This window comes from Anolis sagrei, chromosome 2, assembly GCF_037176765.1.
Source record: "Anolis sagrei isolate rAnoSag1 chromosome 2, rAnoSag1.mat, whole genome shotgun sequence".
Taxonomy (NCBI): Eukaryota; Metazoa; Chordata; class Lepidosauria; order Squamata; family Dactyloidae; genus Anolis; species Anolis sagrei.
Genome location: NC_090022.1, coordinates 272,643,039 through 272,665,628, shown reverse-complemented (window position 1 = coordinate 272,665,628; position 22,590 = coordinate 272,643,039). Strand labels below are relative to the sequence as shown.

General features: G+C 37.6%; 1 protein-coding gene across 1 annotated transcript in view; it reads left to right on the top strand.

Annotated features, from left to right (window-relative positions):
- Window positions 1–22,590, top strand: part of MTREX (Mtr4 exosome RNA helicase) — a 51,101-nt gene that overhangs the window by 3,617 nt on the left and 24,894 nt on the right. The window contains exons 4-15 of the mRNA XM_060761493.2: window positions 37–99; window positions 1,146–1,258; window positions 2,982–3,156; window positions 3,807–3,897; window positions 4,319–4,443; window positions 6,186–6,284; window positions 6,952–7,054; window positions 7,146–7,277; window positions 7,885–7,964; window positions 10,981–11,091; window positions 11,748–11,849; window positions 12,636–12,761. Of these exons, the coding sequence (XP_060617476.1) occupies window positions 37–99; window positions 1,146–1,258; window positions 2,982–3,156; window positions 3,807–3,897; window positions 4,319–4,443; window positions 6,186–6,284; window positions 6,952–7,054; window positions 7,146–7,277; window positions 7,885–7,964; window positions 10,981–11,091; window positions 11,748–11,849; window positions 12,636–12,761 (1,320 nt within the window). The remainder of the gene's footprint in view (window positions 1–36; window positions 100–1,145; window positions 1,259–2,981; window positions 3,157–3,806; window positions 3,898–4,318; window positions 4,444–6,185; window positions 6,285–6,951; window positions 7,055–7,145; window positions 7,278–7,884; window positions 7,965–10,980; window positions 11,092–11,747; window positions 11,850–12,635; window positions 12,762–22,590) is intronic.

The following is a 22,590-nucleotide window of genomic DNA, read 5'->3' as shown; positions in this document are numbered from 1 at the left end:
CTATTATTAACAGATTTAATTTCTTTAAAAAAATAGGTTGCTCTTCCTGCGGATGAAGATTTCATAGCCCTTAAGCCAAGAACTGGGAAAGCTGCAAAGGTTTGTGATTTTGGAGCCTTCCCCTTTATTTTATAGCTAGTAGAGAAAAATGGAGGGAGGGTGGCTGGTATGTATAAATATATAGAAGGAATTGCATGTTTAAGAACATAATTTTATCTCACACTTCTTGTTTGGATGATTTGCGTGTTCCTAAAGATCTTACTGGTGGTGATATTGTTTGAAAGTTGCATTAAGAAGATCTGGCTTGAATTTAGAGGTTAGCACTAGTTTGTAAGTTAATAGTTGTTCAGTATTTATTTCTGAACTTATACATTCATATTAAATAACTTAAATAATGGAACTTTCAATAAAATGATTTGGAGAAAAACAGAATTGTTACTGCAGTTGATTTTGGATAGTGAATTCTGAAACTTTCTCTAAAACATCTGGTTTTCAAATTTTAAATTAATTGCATTTAATGGAGCTTTCCATTTCCAAAATTTATCAACTATATTCAGTTCACCTTTTAAGATGCTAGGCATGAATTAGACAGAATGAGTTTTATGGGTGGCTTTCTGCCATAAGATTCCTCTCTTACGCCTCAGATGAGGGAGAAAGAGGCTGAAAAAAGGAAAACTGACTAATGGAACAACTTCTCTTTAAAGCAATACTTGCAACCTTTGATCTGCTCCAGCCTTCTCAAGCAGGACTTTTCCAGAACTAAAAGTGGATTTATATTTTTGGTTTTGGGTGAGAGATGGGCCTGGTATGGCCTTTGGAGAATCTAGAATAATCAGTTCCTAGGCTTTTGAGGCCTGTGCATCCTTCATCTAAGAAGTCTGCACTGTTTGTTGTTACAGAGCATAAACTCCTCCATGTTTTGGACTGTAAAGCATGTATGTGAATATGTTTGTTGAACTAAAATTGTGCTCCAAATATAACAGATGTAGCATACTGATTTATCTCTTCTAAATTAAAATTTTAACTGAAATGCAGTTGGGTTGAAGAATTAATATGGTATAATTGAAGCTGAAATATTATTTTCCTGTTGTGCAAAGGAGATGGACAGTGTATAAGGAGTGCATGACGGTGTGCTTTCTTTCCAGGAATATCCATTCATTCTTGATGCTTTTCAAAGAGAAGCTATTCTGTGTGTGGATAACAATCAGTCGGTTTTAGTTTCTGCTCATACATCAGCAGGAAAAACAGTATGTGCAGAGTAAGTATTTCTTTGGTGAGTTTTAAAATAAATACGATATTTTCCCGCAACCATTTTTTCCTAAGAGAAACACTATTTCTGTTTCCAGTGTTGTGTAACATCTTCTACAAGTAACTAGCTGATCTCTAGTTGCTGTTTTGGTAAATTGACTGCCACCTTTCTACCTTCGTTACTTAGTTCTTAGCACCCTCAATAGACATTTTTTAAGATAAAGCAGATATGGTCACCTCTGTAGGCACAAGCTGCGGTGTTTATATGTCTGTTTCAGGCTATCTGGGGTGGAAGCGAGGTTAGATGAAAAGGGGGGTGTCTACTGAACTCCGTGCTCTTTAGTATTCCAGTATGTCCTCGTATTTTTTTCCTCCATTCAGATTTAAGAAACAAATGTAGTTTCTTGTAGTTTAAACCTTAAAATTTAAGCAGAAGGTTGCTGTGGATCAAAGAAATAGGTATGAGAGGAACCCAACATTGTTAAAAATGGTACATTTGGCTCCTAGATGATGATGATGATAGTTTTATTTCTTGTCTGCCTTTCCTCATGGCTTAAGGTGGGGTGCAGCATTAGTAAAACATAAACAAACACATAATCATTTAAAACACTGTAAAATACACATATTAAAACATACCTCCATAAAATATATATCAAAATACACAAAACCAAAACGATGTGTGAGATTGTGAGTTACAAAGAAAATCTAGAGAGGTTGGGAGTTAGGAAAATGAATTACGACTTGGCAGCTTCCTGATTATTATTTTTAAAACTGCATGGCTAGCTTTGTTGTATAACTTGGCACCTCACAGTCTTAGCAGTTTATTCATATATCATTTATACTCACATTTCCAAAGTAAGAAATTTCCTTTGTATTAATAGCAATGTTTTTGTATGCGTTATATGTTATATAGGAATAAACCAAAATGCTTCATTTAAAACAGTAAAACTTTATATGGTCCTTATTCAAATTATCAAAAGGTTTCAAATTAGCAATAGCCTAAACTTTAACATAGTTATAACAATAATTATAACAGAAGACATTAGTAGGCATTAGTGATATAAGAAGAGCCGATTTACTTCACTGATTTATTATGAAACTGCACCCTCAATAGACATTTTTTAAGATAAAGGTAAAGCCGCAAAGGACTGGATGGAAGTCAACAGACTTTTTAATACTTTTATCTTTTTTCATATATTTTTCCCTTCAATTTCTGATACAAGTCTTTTTTTTTCTTTTTCATTCTTTTTATATCTTTTTATATATATTTTCCTATTTCTGCTATATGTCTCCTACTTCCCTATTATTTTATTGTTCCCCCACTTTACATGTACGATTACCCTTCCTCTCCTTTTGTCTAGAGTCCCTTGCCTCTGATTTCCCTTTTTCACCTTTAATAAAATAGATTTGGGAAAAAAACAAAAACAAATCCCTTGTTTAATTAGGAGAGCAATGAGATATGGATTTCATAGATTTTTGTTAGGAAACATGTGGACTTCCTTAAAAGTGGGCACATATTACAATAATGCCAGCTCAGCTATTATTTTGATATAATTAATTAATTAATTAATTAAGAGTATTTTGGGTGCTTTTACTTTAGGTTTCAGCCTATAGAGAAAAAAAATGTATTCATTTATTTCAAAATGTAACCCTTCTACAAAATCCTCCATATACATTATAGAAATGTAGGATGTTGCAAGTATAATGAATATGCAATTATATTTGAATTCCAGATATGCTATTGCATTGGCTTTGAGGGAAAAACAGCGTGTGATCTTTACCAGTCCAATTAAAGCTCTAAGTAACCAAAAATATCGTGAGATGTATGAAGAATTTCAAGATGTTGGTTTAATGACTGGAGATGTCACCATCAACCCTACAGCATCTTGCCTTGTAATGACAACCGAAGTGAGTTTTGTTAATTAATCCTGTATTGTCTCTGTATTGGTTCTCTGTTGGAACGATAATGCATTCTGTTCTCATCTACTGAGAAGTATGTTCTGTTGTGTTCAGTGGAGATTATTGTCAGATAAGTGTGTTTAAGATTATAGGATAGGTTTGTGTTATGAAAAATATAGGGAGGGACACGTAGAAGAGATAATGAATGGGATAATCCCAATGAATTGCGCTGAATCATAATTCTCTTTTGCCATCTGATCCTTTTTGGTATGTAATGTAATTTACTATGTAGTTGTTTCTACTCAGTGCTTGTGAAAGGTCTCCAAAACATGGCTTTCAGTCCTGGGTATTTTTTAAAATGCTAAATGTTGATACCTGTTTAACAATATTTTTTAAGAGGTTCAGAAATTTGACTTACTGGGTTATATCCAGACCTTGTCGACATTGGATTAGGGCAGTTTATAGCACTTCAATTACTAATTGATTCCATTATGTCTACTTTAAGCATGGTTACGGTTGGATCTAACTCTCTGTATTTAGTTAGTTTTATTTATAATCTACACTGTTCTTTGGGTTTTCTCATGTCTCCAAAATAGTTCGTTTCCGTCTAGATGTGTTTGCTTAATACATCATTTGCATAATTTTATTCTTTTTTTTAGATTTTGAGAAGTATGCTTTACAGAGGTTCTGAGGTCATGCGTGAAGTTGCCTGGGTCATCTTTGATGAAATTCATTATATGAGAGATTCAGGTATTGCATTTACTTCTTTATATATAGCTTTATTCATTTAGTCTGTCTCCTCCAAGATGGGAATTAACTAAAAATGGAGATAAGTCCAGTGTTTATTTATCGTTCAGAAGCAAATTGAGAATACAGTTATAATTTTTAAGATTTACATGTTTTAATTATTTGGTTTTAATGTATATGTTTGGACTTTCACTTGTTGAGATGTTTCTGCGAGTATCTCTGTAGATCTTAGGGTGCTATTTCTTGATATTGAGAAAAGCCCAGTGAATTACAATATACAAAATCAACTCCCGATATTGAGAAAAGCCCAGTGAATTACAATATACAAAATCAACTCCCTCCCCCCCCCCCCTCCCTCAAATAAGACTGATAGAAGTACTGTATGGGTGCCTTGTAATCTAACTTGGGAATTTTCTCTTTGTAGAACGTGGTGTGGTATGGGAAGAAACCATTATTTTGCTGCCAGATAATGTTCATTATGTGTTTCTTTCTGCCACTATTCCAAATGCACGCCAATTTGCCGAATGGATATGCCATCTTCACAAACAGGTAATATTTTGTGTATAGAATACCTTTCATTTGGAGGAATTGTTGCCTTTAGAATAGTTGACTTGATGTTGAAACTGAAATTTCGCCCAGATGCTGAAATTAAGCAGTAGCATCTAAAAGCCCCATTCCTCTACAAAAATAAATGTTAAATTCAAACCAGCTTTTCTTTTTTTTAAGAAATATTTTTTATTTATTTTATCATAATTCAAAACATTTGTTATACATCATTTGTTTTACGCTAGACACCTAATATTTAATACATGGAATCATAGAGTCATAGAGTTGGAAGAGACCTCGTGGGCCATCCAGTCCAACCCCCTGCCAAGAAACAGGAAAATTTCATTCAAAGCACCCCCGACAGATGGCCATCCAGCCTCTGTTTAAAAGCCTCCAAAGAAGGAGCCTCCACCACACTCCGGGGCAGAGAGTTCCACTACTGAACAGCTCTCACAGTCAGGAAGTTCTTCCTCATGTTCAGATGGAATGTAATGCATTACAGTATGCAATACATTTTTTTTCTTTAGCATCTACTGTTATTTTCACACTTATGCATACATATTTTCTATCCCTCACCACCGTGCCCCCCTCCCTCTCAAGCCATTTCTTTTATGTTTACTCTGTCCAAAATTTCGTTTCCCCTTGTGGAAGTAATTTTCCGTTTTTCTTTTTAAATCTTCTTTCAATACATTTTCTCCATACATCATCAAAATCATTTTGATTCTATATCCCTCTTTTAACTTCTAATTTACATGTCAGCTTATCATTATTGCCAATTTTCATGCTTCCTTATACCACTCTTCTCTTTATGTCTTTATTTCCCTTTTCCAATTCCTTGCTATAAGCAGTCTTGCTATTGTTAATAAATTTGATATACAGTAGCAACTTTTCCCTCTTTATGCAACAATTTATTGTTATATAATAATAATAATAATAAAGCAATCTATGACTTATTTCTATTTTGATATCCATTATATCCTCTATCTCTTTAAATACACTTCCCCAAAAATTACTTACATATTTACATTGCCACCACACACACACACACACACACATATATATATGTACACACTTCTTGGCATCCTCTCCAACAATGTTTGAATTTTTTTGTTTATATTTGCTATTTTTATTGGTGTTACATATCATTTCCATATATCTTACAATAATTTTCTTTAACTCGTATTGATAAATTTTTCCAATATCTCTGTCTCCATAACTGTGACCACTCCATTCATTTATTTCTATCCCTAAGTCTTCTTCCCAAATCTCCTTGAGTTTGTTATTCTTTAATATCTTATATAATTTTCTGGTTATTCCTTTCAGATTTTTATTTTTCTCTCTACCTCTTCCATTTTGTATCAAGTGTTCCAATTGATTAAGCTTGTTTCCATCAAACCAGTTTGTTTTCAGTGGCTTGTGTATTGCAGTCCACCTTTAGCTGCCTCCGGTTTCATAAAATCTTAAATTCGAATTAAAGATTGCAGCTTTCCATTGGCAGTCCTTGGTCATTCACTTTTTTTCTCCCCTCGAGTGTGCTGTCTTAGTTTCATTGTTTGCTTTGTTATAAGGATAAACATGAAGCCAGAACATTTCCGATCCGCTCTGTATCATGTATAAATTAGACATTGGGCAAACTTTGGTCCTCTAAGTGTTTTGGATTTCAAATCCCAGAATTCCCAACAGCCCAAGTTTGCCCATGCCTGGTATAAATGAATTTTTTTACATGTTATGTTTTTATCTGCCAGCCTTGCCATGTGATCTACACAGATTACCGGCCCACTCCTCTGCAACACTATATCTTCCCAGCAGGGGGCGACGGACTTCACCTTGTGGTTGATGAAAATGTAAGAAATTATTTATTGGGTTGGAATAGGTGATGTCTTTATTTGTAATGTTCAATATCACGATGTGAAATGAAAAATGAGAACCAAATCTAGAAAACTTGGACTTTCAACCTCTTTTATTGAACACAACATTAAATGAATGTGTGCATTCCATTGGACCTTTGTCCAAACAAGCTTTTCTTGGGTTGCTGTAAGTTTTCCAGGCTGTATGGCCATGTTCCAGAAGCATTCTCTCCTGACTTTTCAACCACATCTATGGCAGGCATCCTTTCTTGAGAGGTGTTAGCTGACCCTGTTTGTGTTGAGTGCTTCTGTCCATGGATCCAAACAGTTATGCCCTAATTGTTCTTGCCTGTTGCCATTTCTTAGTTTTTTTGTTCACTGTGAATGTTCAGTTCCTATGCAAATATTAAGAGGTTTTTGCTGTTGTCTGTTTTTTTAAATGTATATTAAAGGGGAACAAATTAAAATGGACAAGAACCTCATAGCCAAAAAGTGGGAAATATGTTAAGAACCTGATAGCCAAGAAAGTATGAAATAAATTTAGTTAGTTTGACTGTAGGTGCTCCAGTTTAGAGTGAAATCCCAGATTCATATATTAGCTGGAATAAACTATAGTTCAAATAATGCAGATTAAACATTGTGTTAATGTTCACTTTATCTCCAGGGTGATTTTAGGGAAGATAATTTTAATACAGCAATGCAAGTACTTCGAGACGCTGGTGACTTAGCCAAAGGAGACCAAAAAGGGAGGAAAGGGGGAACAAAAGGTGGGTTTTAAGCTTTTTATGTAATATGCGTCGCAAAATACCATAATACCATTGCATCCCCCAAACAAAAAATTCTTTGTTGTTTTCATAGGTCCGTCCAATGTATTTAAGATTGTAAAGATGATTATGGAAAGAAACTTTCAACCTGTAATAATATTTAGTTTCAGTAAAAAAGATTGTGAAGCATATGCACTTCAAATGACAAAATTGGACTTCAATACAGGTATGTATTAATCACTTCCAACTGACAGTTTGCTCTCAGTCGGCATTGTTTCTGATCAACTGATTATTTGTTTCTTGTTTATTTGTTATACAATATAGGAGACTGTTGTTTGAGTTAAAAACAAGCTTAAACCATCTTTGGCTTACAGAATTATTTCTGTGTTTGATCCTAGCTAGCATCCTCAACCTGCTGGTTTTGTTTATCTTTGTTGTATATGGTGACTGGTTCTGTTCTTGATTGTATCAGTCTTACGGCTTTAGCAAAAACAAATCTAAAGAATATTTAGTTACTTCGCATTGCTAGTAAATAAACATTGCAAAATTATATTTTGTTTTGTTTTTCTGCAGTCTCTTTTGGATCACTCAGAATTTCTAAATTTGACATTTTGCTTTGATAATCCAATAAACATGTTCTGGTGTAAAAGTGTTTCAGCAGTTGGCAGCTCATTTTCCACAATAAAGTAGTTGTACTTGTCATACTTCCTGAAAAAAATTATATAAAAACTTATAGTATTGTAAAAAAGTGACACTTTGCTATCTCTTTAGTTATTGGCATTGCAGGGATGCTTTTGTAGAAAAGTAAATTTTTGTTTGGATTTTTATTTCAGATGAAGAAAAAAAGATGGTTGAAGAAGTGTTTAATAATGCAATTGACTGTTTATCTGATGAGGACAAAAAACTGCCACAAGTGAGTACCTTAAATCACTAAAGATGTATGTACAAGCAAGCAGAGGGGGGCAAAAGGTATTTCAGAGCTAACTTTTTAGACATGGGGAATTTGAAGTTGATCATCCAATAGCAGTTTTTGGCCTTCAAGTTGTTTAATAAAGTAAACTACTGTGGGCCAGAAAAATCAAAACAACCCAGTATTTTTCCTACTTAAAACTACACTCCATTTTAAAATTCTAAATGTGTGACCCCCCCCCCCCCAAAAAAAAAAACACACACACACACACACACACACACACACCTATTTTGGACTTGGGTCTTGTTGGTAGAGCTGAGTTCAAGTGAAAAAAACTACATCTTGTAAACTTGTTATTTGCCTAACTCCGGTTTAGGTACAGGGGTTATTTACATGTCACACGTATTCATGAAAGATTCATATTTTCTCAGCCACAAAGTAATTACATTGCTATCAGTCCCTATTTTATTTTATACCAGAGCTTTCCAAACATTGAATGTTGGTGATACATTTTTTAGAGTGCATCATTTTGGCAACACAGTAATCGAGTTTAAGTAGCAAGCTGAGGGTTAGATTAACCCTTATAAGAGATACAGACATATTTATTATTTATTTATTTACAGTATTTATATTCTGCACTTCTCACCCCAAAGGGGACTCAGGGAAGATCACAAAACACATATATGGCAAACGTTCAATGCCAATTATACAATGACAAGACAGACGACAGATAGAGGTATTTACGGTATATAGGCTTTCCCCCATCTTTCAGCATCTTTGGAGACTATGCTCAGTTCCGGCCACACAGGGGTGATGTCGTCCTATCTCCTTGCCAAAGAGCTTTCTTTGTTCGTTTTCTGTTCGAAACACCGTGCCTAAAATATCTCCCTGCTTAATGCAGTACCTATTCATCTACTTATATTGCTGCTTTCGATCCGCAAGATCTTCAACCTAGAAGATTTACTGCAGCTGCAGCTGATGTGATAAAGCCGATACACATAAATTGTAATAACAAAATGAATGGGGGCACAATCTATCTCATAAAAGCCTTTCATTTATATGATTTATGGCTTATTTCACGTAGACTCAAAATTTTCTTGTTCTCTTCATGTGACACAGCTACATACTGCAACTGTGCAGTTTAGAAAACTCTGCTCTATACAGTACTAGGCAATTTTTAGACCTGTGGATACTCCATTGCCATTTCTGCCAGATTTCCTATGTGTAGATGACCTTAATTGTCTGTTAAGTGAAGCATGTGTCATGGAAACAGACAAAGATACTATGCTTACTGTGGCTCAACCTATCTATTTGGACGTTTTTTTCTTCAGACATTATAGACCAGGCATGGGCAGAGTATGGCCCTCCAGGTGTTTTGGATTTCAACTCCCAAAATTCCTAACAGCTTACCTGGTGGCTGAAGTGTGGCCATGCCTGTTATAGAATGTCCAGTCCAATAAGGTGTTTCCTCTTATATTCCTAATATTCCTCTTGTAGAATGCTCTTCTATCCAGTAGGTGTTTCTGTGAGAGAAAGGGTTTTTTTCTATGTCAGGCATGACTTAAGAAACTGCAAGTCACTTCTGGTGTGAGGGAATTGGGCGTCATCAAGGACGTTGCCCAAGGGACGTCTGGATGTTTATCATCCTGTGGGAGGCTTCTCTCATGTCTCCACAGGGGAAGCTGGAGCTGTCAGACAAGAACTCGCCCCGCTTCCCAGATTAGAACCACCAGCCTTTTGGTCAGCAGTCCTACCAGCACAAGGGTTTAACCCATTTCTCCATCAAGGTCTCCTCAGAGAAATGGGTGATGATTTATATGAATTCTCCCATTCTGCATATATCACATTCTGCCTACTGTGAAGCAGATTTGGTGAAGCAAAAATGGCCTTCCCTCTGTTTTTCATGGAGCCTTTTTCTGGCTCAAAGAGCCTTCAGTAAATGGAAGGAAGCAGTTGGATACAGTCCAGTAGGATTGATATACGTAGTGCTCTTCCAGCAGGTCAGAGTTGTATAAAACTGCCATATGGCAGCTGGATGCATTGCAGTGTTAGGTTTAGCTTGTAAACATTTATAGTTTCTCAAAATTGGCTTTCAAGTATTCAAAGAAGGGGAATCAGACTTCCCTAGACTATTATTGTGCCTTTTAAGGTTAGTACATTAAATGGAGTTTATGTTTGGCGGTCACCAAAAGTAATTCCTAGCGTAATCCCCAGCATCTGGTTTCATCCTCGTGCTCTTGAATTTGTTTAGAAATACAGTGTTCTGAATGAGGTTGAATGGGTGGAGGTTAAACCTAGACAATGTGAACAGAACTTTGAAAATAAAGTTAAATGTTCCTAACAGTATTATCCCTTTTTAAAATATAAGACTAAATCCACAAATTTTGCTGGCTTACCAAAATGGTTGCTAATTTACATTGTCCACACTTACATGGTTACATTGGTCATTTAGGGCCTAAAATAAGAACTATATTTTGCAGACATGAGCAAACTTTGGTCTTCCAGGTGTTTTGGACTTCAATCCCTTAATTCCTAATAGCCTACCGGAATTATGGGAGTTGAAGTCCAAAACACCTAGAGGGCCAAGTTTTGCCCATGCCTGATCTTTTGTATATTACTGGCAAGTAGCATGGAGAAAATTCTTACTCAGTGCATGCAAACAGGCAATGGCTACTCAATTTTCATGTGATTAGATCACACTATGTAACAGAATTTGATTTTTTTCTGTTCCTGGTTTGAAAGTGCACAGTACCTACTTTAAAAGTAGTTTTTGTACTCTAGCAACTTTGTTTTTGTGGCTGCCACAAACTATGTTGAATTGGTTGAGACTCTATGAGATACTCATTGAAAAACTAGCAAAATGGGATGCAGGATGTCCAACAAAAAGAAAGTCTTTGCGGTTTAATAACTTTTTTCCATGTTTTTATGATAGAACTGATTAGGAAATGACATTTATAACCCAGGAACAAAAATCATGTTACATAGTATTCTATCCCTTCTTTTCAATTTCTGGTCACAGGTGGAGCATGTGCTGCCGCTTCTGAAGCGTGGCATTGGAATTCACCATGGAGGTTTGCTTCCTATTCTCAAGGAGACAATAGAAATACTTTTCTCTGAAGGACTGATAAAGGTACATATTATAAGATATATTTTGAAATTGCTTTAATTGTGGTTTCCCTTACAGATTACAGGTTTTTTAAATTACAATTTAGAGTGTATTCAAGCTTCTCAATTTGCCATGGGCCGATATATGGTTTATCAAAACTCGTTTATCATTTTTTTTCAATATATTTAAAATCAGCTTGAGAGTTTTAAATGATATAATATCAACAAGACATCTGTCCACTGTGCATCCCAAGCAGATACTATCTTAATTAGCAAGAAATATTTTGATTGGTTCTTCTTGTTGACTTAACCAATTAAACCTTCAGAGAGAAATAAAACATTGTTTATTTTAATCTATCTCCTCAGCTTGCAGGGTAAGAAATTGTAATGGAGCCCTCTAATTGAAGCCTTTTGCGTATGCATGGCAGTCGTAGAATAAGGTTATTAAACATCACACACAATCGTATGCTTGTTGGCACATGCCTGTTTATGTCTGCACTGCAGGTGTGACTTACAGAGCCATTTAATTGTTTAAAGTAAAAGAAGGTTGCTAATAAAAAGGCATGTCAGGAATCAGACTGTATTGTGAGCTGGATAGAGTTCTGAACTTCCTGTTGCCAAGCTTTGCTGCAAAGATAGTGTCTATAACATAATTTTTCTATTCATGCTATGATTGCTTAGGCGTTATTTGCAACAGAAACTTTTGCAATGGGAATAAACATGCCAGCAAGGACAGTGCTATTCACAAGTGCCCGGAAGTTTGATGGGAAGGACTTCCGATGGGTAAGCAAATTGCATCATCCTGTACATGAATCCATGTTGGAAAAGCAGATTTGCCCTCTAAATGGGAACATATGTACTCAATATAAGCAACAATTCAGCTGCAGAATGCAACCATTTGGTGTAGTGTGGGATAATATTCTGACAATGGAGTCAATATCCCCCATTTCTTTCTTGGTTTGCAGATTTTTATTGGTGAATTTTAACTGAAAAATCCCCCCACTTTGCTAAATTCAGCATAATCAGTGGGGGAAAGTACAAATATGAGCCATTTTATTATCAACATTATGTTAAAATTTATCTAAATACATTTAAAGTTGCATTATATGTTAATATAAATGTAATTATTTATAAACATGAATAAAGGTTTTTTTAAATAATTAATAGGAAGATTTTATTGTTTATTATTATGTTCAGTCATTGAGTGTTTGCCTTTTTGTTGTTGGAATCCATCCCGAGTCCCTTCGGGGAGATAGAGCGGAAAATAAATAAAGTTTTTATCATTTATTATATGTAAACATAAAAAATGAAATATATTGAAAAGTGAAGTGTCTCTAAGCCCCCCTGATTCCTCTTAGCCCGTTCCGCTTGGCTAGGCCATTTTCAAGCTGTTGCCCAACCTGAAAAGCAGCCCCCAGGCCTGCAGGAATTGCTCACCCTGAATTAGTGTATTTAGACTGTAGTGTATGTTCCTCAATTGCCAGTTGTCAAGGCAGCAGTGAGGCTTCCTTTGGCGTAACACTGAGTGCTAGCAAGGTATTATCATTATCCATCCTCTTTTATTTTCAGATCACCTCAGGGGAATATATTCAGATGTCTGGTCGTGCTGGCCGCCGTGGCATGGATGATAGAGGAATAGTCATTCTTATGGTGGATGAAAAGATGAGCCCATCAGTTGGAAAACAGCTTCTGAAGGTATCTTGATCGATATGGAACATTGACCAACTTTCATCTAATAGTTGCTGTTCTGGTTATTTTAACACTATCTTATTTGGGATTATAGCTGCATAAAATTACATTGTTCATTTGTTACCCCTTGGGGGTTCATCTACTCTGTAGAATTAATTTATTATTTATTTACAGTATTTATAGTTTGCCCTTCTCACCCCAAAGGGGACTCAGGGCGGTCACAGAACACATATACAGCGAACAATCAATTCCGTTACACTATGACAAGACAGACAACTGTACAGATAGAGATATATAGGCATTTCCCATTGGGAGGTTGTGCTTGATTCCAGCCACACTGGGACAGAGGTGCTGCCATTTCATCCTCCATGTTGAAGAGCCCTGTTCACAGACTTCCTCCTTTTTTGATCACCGGTATTTTTCTGATATTTCCTTATGGTGTCATTAAAATGCCCCCCGCCCCCACTTAAGCGGTACCTATTTATCTATTTACAGCTGTTTTCGATCTACTAGGTTTGCAGTGGGCTGCCAACCTTTCCAATTGGCAAGATTTATTGCAGATGGTGGTGAACCGGCTGTGCTAAAGCCTGGTCCACTTTGATGCCACTTTCACTGTCATAGCTGAACTGCTATGGAGTCATACAAGTTGGTTTGATGAGGCACCAACACGCTTTGGCAGAGAAGCATGAAGATGTGGCAATTAAAGTGGTGTCTAACTGCATTAATTTTGAGTACCAAAATACAATTTATAGTAACCTTTATCTGCCCATTTACCCTAAGGAATGGTAAAAATAATTTTCAAGTCTTGAGAAACTCGTGCATAAAAACTACTAAATCTACGGTTCAAACATCTTTTTTCAATCACGATCTTTTGCCATGGACTCCTAACAACCTTTCACAGAACCCTGCTTTCACAAAAAAAAAACCAAAAAAAAAAAAAACCAGAACCCCCCCCCCCCCCCCCAAAAAAAAAACCCAGAAACCCTGCTTTACAGCCTGTACTTTAGGTTTTCCTACTAGGAGAATTTTAGGTTTCTTCTAGGTTTCCCAGTAGCTTTTCATCAGCATATTATGCTGTATGTACTTTACAATAAAGTAGTCGACAATTATAAATGATGGGAGTGTAGTATTTTTTTAAAGCACCAAACACTCTTCAGTAGACCTTTACCATATAAAGTAGTGAATTGAAGCTACAAATTTAATACATTTTGTGGGCATACACACTTTGAGTGCAAACAACATGAAAAAGCAAGGAAATAAAATAGTTTGTTGTTTATTTTATATGAAAGGACATGAATTCTACACTGGTTTGTCATTATTTTAGGTCACGCTCATATTAATAGTGTTGTGTATTGGCCAAAAGAGCAGAAAATGGACAGCTTGTACTCTCGCAGTCTTCTAGTATTTGTCCTGATAGACGTAGCTAATGATTTCATGCTTAAAGTAATTTGCACATTTGAATCACTAATTGGAACCTGTAATCATTATATTTGGAAATTGGCAGAGGTGCCATTTTCTTTTCCTTTGAATGTCTGTGTTACGTTCACTTCTGTAGCAAATAGAGAAATGAACAGCAGTGCTTGTTCAAAAGTTAATTAAATGGATTGAAGGGAGTTGTGGCAAGTGTCCTCTTAGTTTGCTAGTTTCAAAACACAGTACTATGCACCAGTACTTTTCTTATAGCGTAACAAACCTTTTATACATCTGAGTTGTAGTTAATGTATCCCAGATCCACAGGAACAGAGCAATGTTATCTTTCTTTCATTCATTTAATTAGCACACTGTTTCATGAAAGGTCAGCTGGAAAATTTAATTTGAAGTGCTCAATTGCGGTTATGGACACAAGGAGTTTTGGCAAGAAAACTGTAGTGTTATCTCCTTTGCTTGTTTGATAGGCTAGTTTCCAAAGAGTGCTCTGCACGCATTGCAAGTGTGTCCATTAAGAAACAGGGAAGTTGGCCTTTGCTGAGCCACAGTCCTCATGTCACTCCAAATGATTTTCCTTAAACATTCCTCTACCTTGAGAGGTAGCTGTTAAGGGACTCCAGCTGGAAGAGGAATCCTGAAAATTCCTGTGTGGGTGCAGTGCACTGGTCTCAGTGGTTGCATCCCAGGAGTAATTTGTAAACCTTCATAAGGATTTTAGTGGGTTGTTTGTTTGTTTCTTAAAGCAACTTAGTTCAGGAAAATTCCAGTTGTGATGGGAAGGTAATTATCTTAAAACCTGTAGCAGTTGGGTATACATAAAACCCAGATTCAACAACAGTTTTTCAGTACTGTATTTTCTGGCGTACTAGACGACTGGGCGCATAAGACAACCTCCCGACTTTTCAATTTAAAATTTTAATTTTTGGATATATTTGCCATATTAGACTTCCCCTCTTGCCATCCCCTTCAGGCCCCAAGTTGCCTTTCCTGGGCCTTGAGGTGGCTTCTTGGCTCCATAGAAATGGCCTCCTCTCTCCGCCAGGCCCCGCCGCAGCCAGCCAACCGCCATGCTCATCATTTCCTGTTTTGGGTCCAAAACAAGATGGAGGCCCCTAACAAGCGAGGGAGGTGGGCAGCTGCCCTGTGCTGGAGCAGGGTGCCCGAAGCAGCTGCTGCTGCTGCGCTCCTCTGGCGCCGCTTGGCTCCCGCTGCCGGGCTGCAGCCTCACTGAAGGGCTCCTCCACTCCATGCCTGCCTCGGCTGTCAGTGTGGCAGTGGAGGAGGAGGAGGCAACGTGGCTGTTTGACGAGTATATCGCCTCCTCCTCCTCTGCTGCACTGATAGCTGAGGCAAACATGGAGTGGACGAGCCCTTTGGGGAGGCTGAAGCCCGGCAGCAGGAGCCAAGTGGCGCCAGAGGAGTGCAGGAGCTGCTGCTGCTGCTTCGGGCAATAGCACAGGTCAGCTGCCCACCTCCCTTGCCTGTTAGGAGCCTCCATCTTGTTTTGGACCTAAAACAGGAAATGATCTTTTATACCCAGCGTATTAGACAACCTCCAACTTCGGCAAGGATTTTCCAGGGTTAAAAAGTTGTCTAATACGTTGGAAAATATGGTAATATGGATACAGAAATTAAAATACAAGAAAATGTAAATTTCATAGAATAAACTATAGATAGACTTAAAAGTTAATAGAGGCCTAAATTCTACTGTTAGCCCTAATTGGGCATGGCCCGTTGAAGTAATAGGATTGACTAATCATTCAACAATTGAATGAATAGATACATTGTCTTAAAGGCTTCATAGTGCTTCAGTGTTGGAAATCATAGTGAAGGTTGCATGGGTGTGGGGAAGAGGTTTTATTTTGTGTGGTATAGGCGTTTCGATTGTATGGTCTGTAATACATCGTGTTGTTTGAATGATGGTGAACTCTTATATTATTTTAAAAAATCACAAAAAACCCAATTGAATGGATATGCTCTAATTTGGACTAATAAACAAGATTACTTGACACTTAAAAATATATATTTTAAAGAAATGGCCCTGCAATGTATATAATGAACTCTTAATCTTACAGCATAAAATGAACTGAGTTATCCTTCAGGCCTTACTTTTCCCTGTGCCACAGTTCCACCCATGTCAGATTTATCAAAATGTTGCATACAGGAAACGTGACTCATGGTAGAATCACTCAACTCAAGATGGAAATGCTTTTATCATTCATTTTTTATGGAAAGACTGTATATGGTCTTCAAGAACATTCTTTTAAATACCAATCTGATGGTATTTAAAATAATATCTTGAAAACCATATACAATACAGGGAGTCCTCAAGTTACCAACAAGATACAAATAGTTGAATTTGTATGTAAGTCAGAACGGGTAAATTTTTGAGGTACGCCTCCAAATAGATAGATGTACTTTGGATGGCATGTGGAGGGGTTAACACCTCTATGGTCTTTGTTTTACTGTCTCTGCCCCTGTTCGGAAGATTTCACATCACTTTCTGTCCCTGTGATCATTGGATTTCGAAAGATTTCACTTGTTGTAGAAACAAGGATTGGTGATGAAGATTCAGTCAGGCCGGGGGGGGGGGGGAGTTAGGGGTTCACCCCCCCCCCCCATTTTTTCAGGTTAAAAAAAGACCTGGTTTACTCATGAATTTTAGCTGGTTAACCAAATCCCCATGCTAAGTCTATGAGATGAAAAAAATTAAGAATCCCTCCAGAACTGCAAGCCCTCTCTCAAGCAAATATTGACAATTTATTCATACTCTCATTACTTGCAGCAATAGCCGATGTAGCGAAGCAACCAAGTTGCGGGGGGGGGGGGTGTTGAGTGCTCTCATTAAGGAGGCCAGACTTGATGGAGGTGGTTGACAGGGGCGGAGCTGCAGGCTATTGAAGGCTGCTCTGCCCCCTGCTGTGCTCTTTGCTTCAGTGTGAGCTAGCAGACAGGTTTCAACCCCCCCCACCCAAATTTTTTTTTTAAACCCAATTTTTTTCTGGCTACGGCCCTGGATTCAGTTGAGACACCTTTTCCCCATGATAACTCTTCGAGGGTGAATTTCCCTTCCGAGAGTTAGATTACGCTCACTTTCTGTTGTCTCACTCCTGTTCTGGAGTGGAGCCCCCGGTGGCACAGTGGGTTAAAGCCTTGTGCCGGCAGGATTGAAGACCGACAGGTCGCAGGTTCGAATCCGGGGAGAGGCGGATGAGCTCCGTCTATCAGCTCCAGCTCCTCATGCGGGGACATGAGAGAAGCCTCCCACAAGGATGATAAAAACATCAACTCATCCGGGCATCCCCTGGGCAACGTCCTTGCAGACGGCCAATTCTCTCACAACAGGAGCGACTCCTGACACGACAAAAAAACCAAAAAAAAACCCTGTTCTTAACTATGAGTTATTTGTAAATCAGATGTTTGTAACTCAAGAACTGCTTGTATGGAAATAATGTTCTTGAAGACATGTGTGTGTGTTTTCTTTTTAAATTAGGACCAATTATTTGAATGCTACCAAAAACATTTTATATTTACTGGAACCCACTTTTCTGTTTCGTGATGTGACTTCAATTTTCTTTTCCTTTCGTTGTACTGGATTTGCATTCCCTTGTAAGTTGAGACCTGCAGGGGCTGAACACGATGTTGTGATCCCCTTGGATCAGGACTTGAAGTGCCCATCCCACACAACTTAATAACAGATGCTTCTCCTTCTGTCCTCCTAAAGAATGTAATGTTCCGTGATGAAAGCATCTTTTTAGTGTATGAATCACCATTCTGTGTCCTTCACATTATACTGCTCTTTTTGTAGAACGTATGCTCTACTTTTTTAAAAATCCCCAAAGCTATTTTCTGTTGGAAAGTCATTCTGTGACCTCAGTGTTTATTGCAAGAAGAGAGAGAGGAGGGGCGGCATGACTTTCAAACAAGCTGCTGGAGTGGAATCCGTCCATCTATGTAGAGGCTGTCTATAAACATCAGCTGAACACACAGACTTAATTGCAGGCTTGTCTGGTTTTGCATCAATTGCATTCACGTATGTTTCCCAGCATCTGCATGTGTGGGCAGGCTTTGAAAACTGTAAGAAGGGTCAATTTGTCAAAGGGTCCAACCTGCCAGCCAGAGTCTAGCATGAAGATTGCCAGGTAGTTTAGCAACATCCATAGTCACCAGTGTTCCCAATAGCTTTGGTGCTCCCTTAGGACAGCGTAACAGAAATAAATTTCATTTGGAAGTAATAAAAACTTGTTCCAGACAGGCTTAATTCCACATGATGTTGAGGTCTATCAGGCAGGATTTTTTCAACAAGTATTTTGGAAATTAGTGAAGTATATTCTTAAATCTGCAAATATTTCCTCCCTTTAGTTGACCTATATACATTTTGATAATGCTATCTTCCAGGTTATCTTTAACAATTAATTTGTGGTCACAGAAGCACACCAGGTGTGTTTGTTCTACCTATTTTTTAAAGAACAATGCCTTTCTGTTCGGAATCTGGAAATCTGCCTTTTACTGGCACATTGTTGGACCACCTGGTTCTCCAGAGTTACTGACTGATTTCTTTCAAATTTTGTCTGAAGATAGTGGGGTTTGAATCCAGGATATTTTGTGTAAAAAGTCTGTGATCTGTCATAAAGGGATCACAGAGATTAATGTCTAGTTCCTCAACTGTGGGTAGTTCCATGCCTCTCCCAAGTGTGTTTTTTTTAAGAGCCAAACACTGATATAGTTTATTACTATAGCCTCAGCTGTATTGATGGCAAATGATGTAGGAGATATGGTACATAGCAAAAAAAAAAAAAAAGCATTCTAAACCTTTTCTGATATGATGTATCGCCCCCTCACTGCCAGTGACAGAACTGGGCCTCAAATTTTACCAGCTTGTTTCTTGATAGGCAGATCAAATCATTATTACTGGATTTATGTGGAACCTTTAGGCTAAAAGCATGTAGAAGCAAACACAAAAAAGTAACCAACGAGGTCCCCCTCAGGGTGAGAAAAGCGGTATACAAATACTGTAAGTAAAAGGTCCAAGCTAACTCTTTCACACCATGAATAGTTGTCAGCCGTGATTGAAAGAAGGGGTGCATCTACACTATGGAATAAATGCAGTTGGATACCACTTGCAATGCTACAATTCAATTCCATGGAATCCTGGGAGTTTTGGTTTGATGAGGGCTTTTGCCTTCTCCGCCAGAGTGCAGGTGCTTCACCAAATTACAGCTGCTCGGATTTCACAGCATTGAGTCTGACAGTTCAATTGGTATCAAACCGCATTTGTTCTACGATGTAGATCCACTGAAAAACTCCCAAACACAATCTACCCAGTTACTGCATTTCTTGATGTGGGATTCTTGGGCAGTGCTGTCCATGTTCTGACCAGCCCAGGATTCTGTTCATATCAGAGGCTCTACTCTTCCTCTGAAAGAGACTGGTTTTTATACCGTCACAAAGCAAAGCAAGATGGATTCATAGAATTTATACAGTAAATGAACAAATACAGCGGACTGGTTTGATATTATGCATCTCTATGTAACACATGGTGTGTGGGTGCATCCAGAATTTCAGTGCTATCTATTTGCAGAAATCACAGCAGCTACTGTTTCCTGGGATTCTTTCAAAAAATGCTGGATAGTGTGGGTCTTTTGATTTACTGAAGGGACTCCTTTATATCCACAACAGGATGACTTAACATAGTTAGGCAGTAACTCTTTAAGAGATCCCGGGTATACACTTTTTCCTCTGTACATTTATTTATTTATTTATCATATTTATATACCGCCTTTCTCAGCCCGAAGGTGACTCAAGGTGGTTTACAGTCAGCAATCAATGTCCCCAACAAGATTAACATATAATATAAACCATATAAAAACAGTAGAAAGAAAAAAAAAGCAATAAAACACAATTCCTCAATGTCTCACTACTAAAATAATTTTCCAGTCGCATCGTCCAATCATTCCGTGGGTCTAAATTAGCCTGTTACACTGCATTTGCAAATGCTTGCTCAAAAAGCCATGTTTTAACTCTTTCGAAATGTTAGAAGAGAGGGGGCCGATCTGATATCCATAGAGAGGGCGTTCCATAGCTGAGAGACCACCGCTGAGAAGACCCTGTCTCTCATTCCCGCAAATCATTTCTGCGAAGGAAGTGGGACCGAGAGCAGCCCCCCCCCCCCAGACAATCTTAAGCTCCTAGCTGGTTCATAGGGAGAGATATTTAAACACAGATGAGGACTCTGTAGTATTTCGTAAAGAAAAAAAGCAGACTTTCCAACATATTCCATCTTGTTATGCAGCATGTAGTCTAGATTGGTGTACTTGGTCTCTGCTTCTGCTTTTCCGTCTCTGGAAAATGTTGAGCTGTTACTGTTTTCCTTTTTTCCTTTCCCCTCTCTGCAGGTGCCATATATATATATATATATATATAGAGAGAGAGAGAGAGAGAGAGAGAGAGAGAGAGAGAGAGCTAGCTAGCCTAAACCATGAACCATGTTTCTTGGGAATTGCTTCTTTCTTGCCAAATTGGTCACAGTAAAGTATTTAATGTTTGAGCTTGCCTTTACTGACTCAGCTGAGAACCTTTCAGCTAAAACATTTTCAGGAAGGGATGTTAAAGTAGAACTGTTAGTTAAATGTTTATTATTTCAGATCATAAGGCCGTAACAACAAGTACACGTGTGCAAGGAAACAGGAAAAGCCATAGGAAGCTGTCATTTTTAGACCTGATGTGAAACACACATAATAAATAAAGCATATCCTCTAAGCTCTATGTTATTCTTCCTTTTTCTGTCATCAGGTCCTACCAGTCTTTTACATAGTTTAGTAGCATTATTTAATTGGCATTTTTTCAAAAAAAGTTGGGTCATTGGATAGAAAGCTTTGAATCAGTCTGGATGTCATAGTAAACCATGGTTTATATTGATGGGGAAAATAATTGGTCTCAACCCGATCTTGTTCCCTCTGCCTCTCTAGCGTGTCCACCAGGGGATTAGGAGCCATCACTTCTGTCTTTGATCAACTCCAGTTTACCATTTTAAACCGTAACTAAGGAACTCTAATTAACTTTATCCTATCTTCAAACAAAAAATAGTCATATCAAATTATTTGAATCTAGATTTCTTCAAACAAACCATAGCTGTAGTTTTTTTTTCTTTAAAAAGAAAGGTATATTTAGCAGGACTTGGCTTAGGAAAAAAGAAAGTAAGGGGGTATAAAATTAGGCATGGTGCGGAGAAGGTACGTATTATTTGATAATATAATTTTACTAGAGCCATGATCATGCATGGACACTAAATGGTGGATGATACAGTATACCAGGCATGGGAAACTTGGGCTCTCCAGGTGTTTTGGACTTCAATTCCCAGAATTCCTAACAGCCTCAGGCCCCTTTCTTTTCCTTCTCATACACTTAAGGTTATGTCTGTAGTATACAAAGAAAAATAGGCAAATCTTAGCACAATGTATAGTTAAGCCATGTAACTAATGGGCATATGGTTGCCAATTTCAATGTATTTAAAACAGAACTGGGTAAATATATAGATAGTAGCGTCATTGCCTCCAATCGTTTGAGGGAGAGTGAGGTGGTAAGTACAGGTTTCTCATAGGTAATTGATTGACAAATGCATGAACTCTGGGTCTAGGGAGGTCTGTGGTATAATTCATCATTGCTGCTTGTGCTGCCATCATCATTGTCTTTATTTGTTCTCTTCCCTTTTTCTCCAAATTGGAACTCAAGGTAATTTAGAGAGTAACATGCATACAGTATAGCTAAAAGCATGTAAAAGATCAACATTATATAGAATGAAATAGTTAAAAAGCTTAGAACAATTTTAAAAGATATATAAAACAATGTATACCATGTCCTCATTAAGTGTTGCAAAATGGGGTTGGTTGGGAGACTAAGAAAGTCGCAGAGCCTGTTAGAAGTGACAGAGGTAAGGAACCGTGTATTCAAAAACGGGTTCTCAATCCTCTATAGCTAACCACTTTGTGGATACCTGTTGAACTGGAAGGTGCCTCTGGAGATTTAAAAAAAATCAAATAATGATTGTGGCGAACCTTAAATGCTACAAAGAAGTTGGTTTTGCATAATCCAAGCAACAGCAGGCTTCATTCAGTGCCATCACAGGCTTCAGTTCAGCAGGGGGGAAGAAAACAAGAAGCTGTGCTGAAAGTGTAAAATACAAAGAATTAGATAAACAACAGAAAATATTTCCCACATGTCTGATATACAGAAAGTCCCAGAGTTACAAACATCTGACTCATAGTTAAGAATGGAGATGAGACACCAGGAAGTGAGAGAAATCTACCCCTAGGAAGGAAAATTTACTCCTGAAAGAGTTGTCATGGGGAAAAGGTGTCTCCACTCAAGCTTTATCACCAATCCTTGTTTCCACAGGAAGCCATATTTT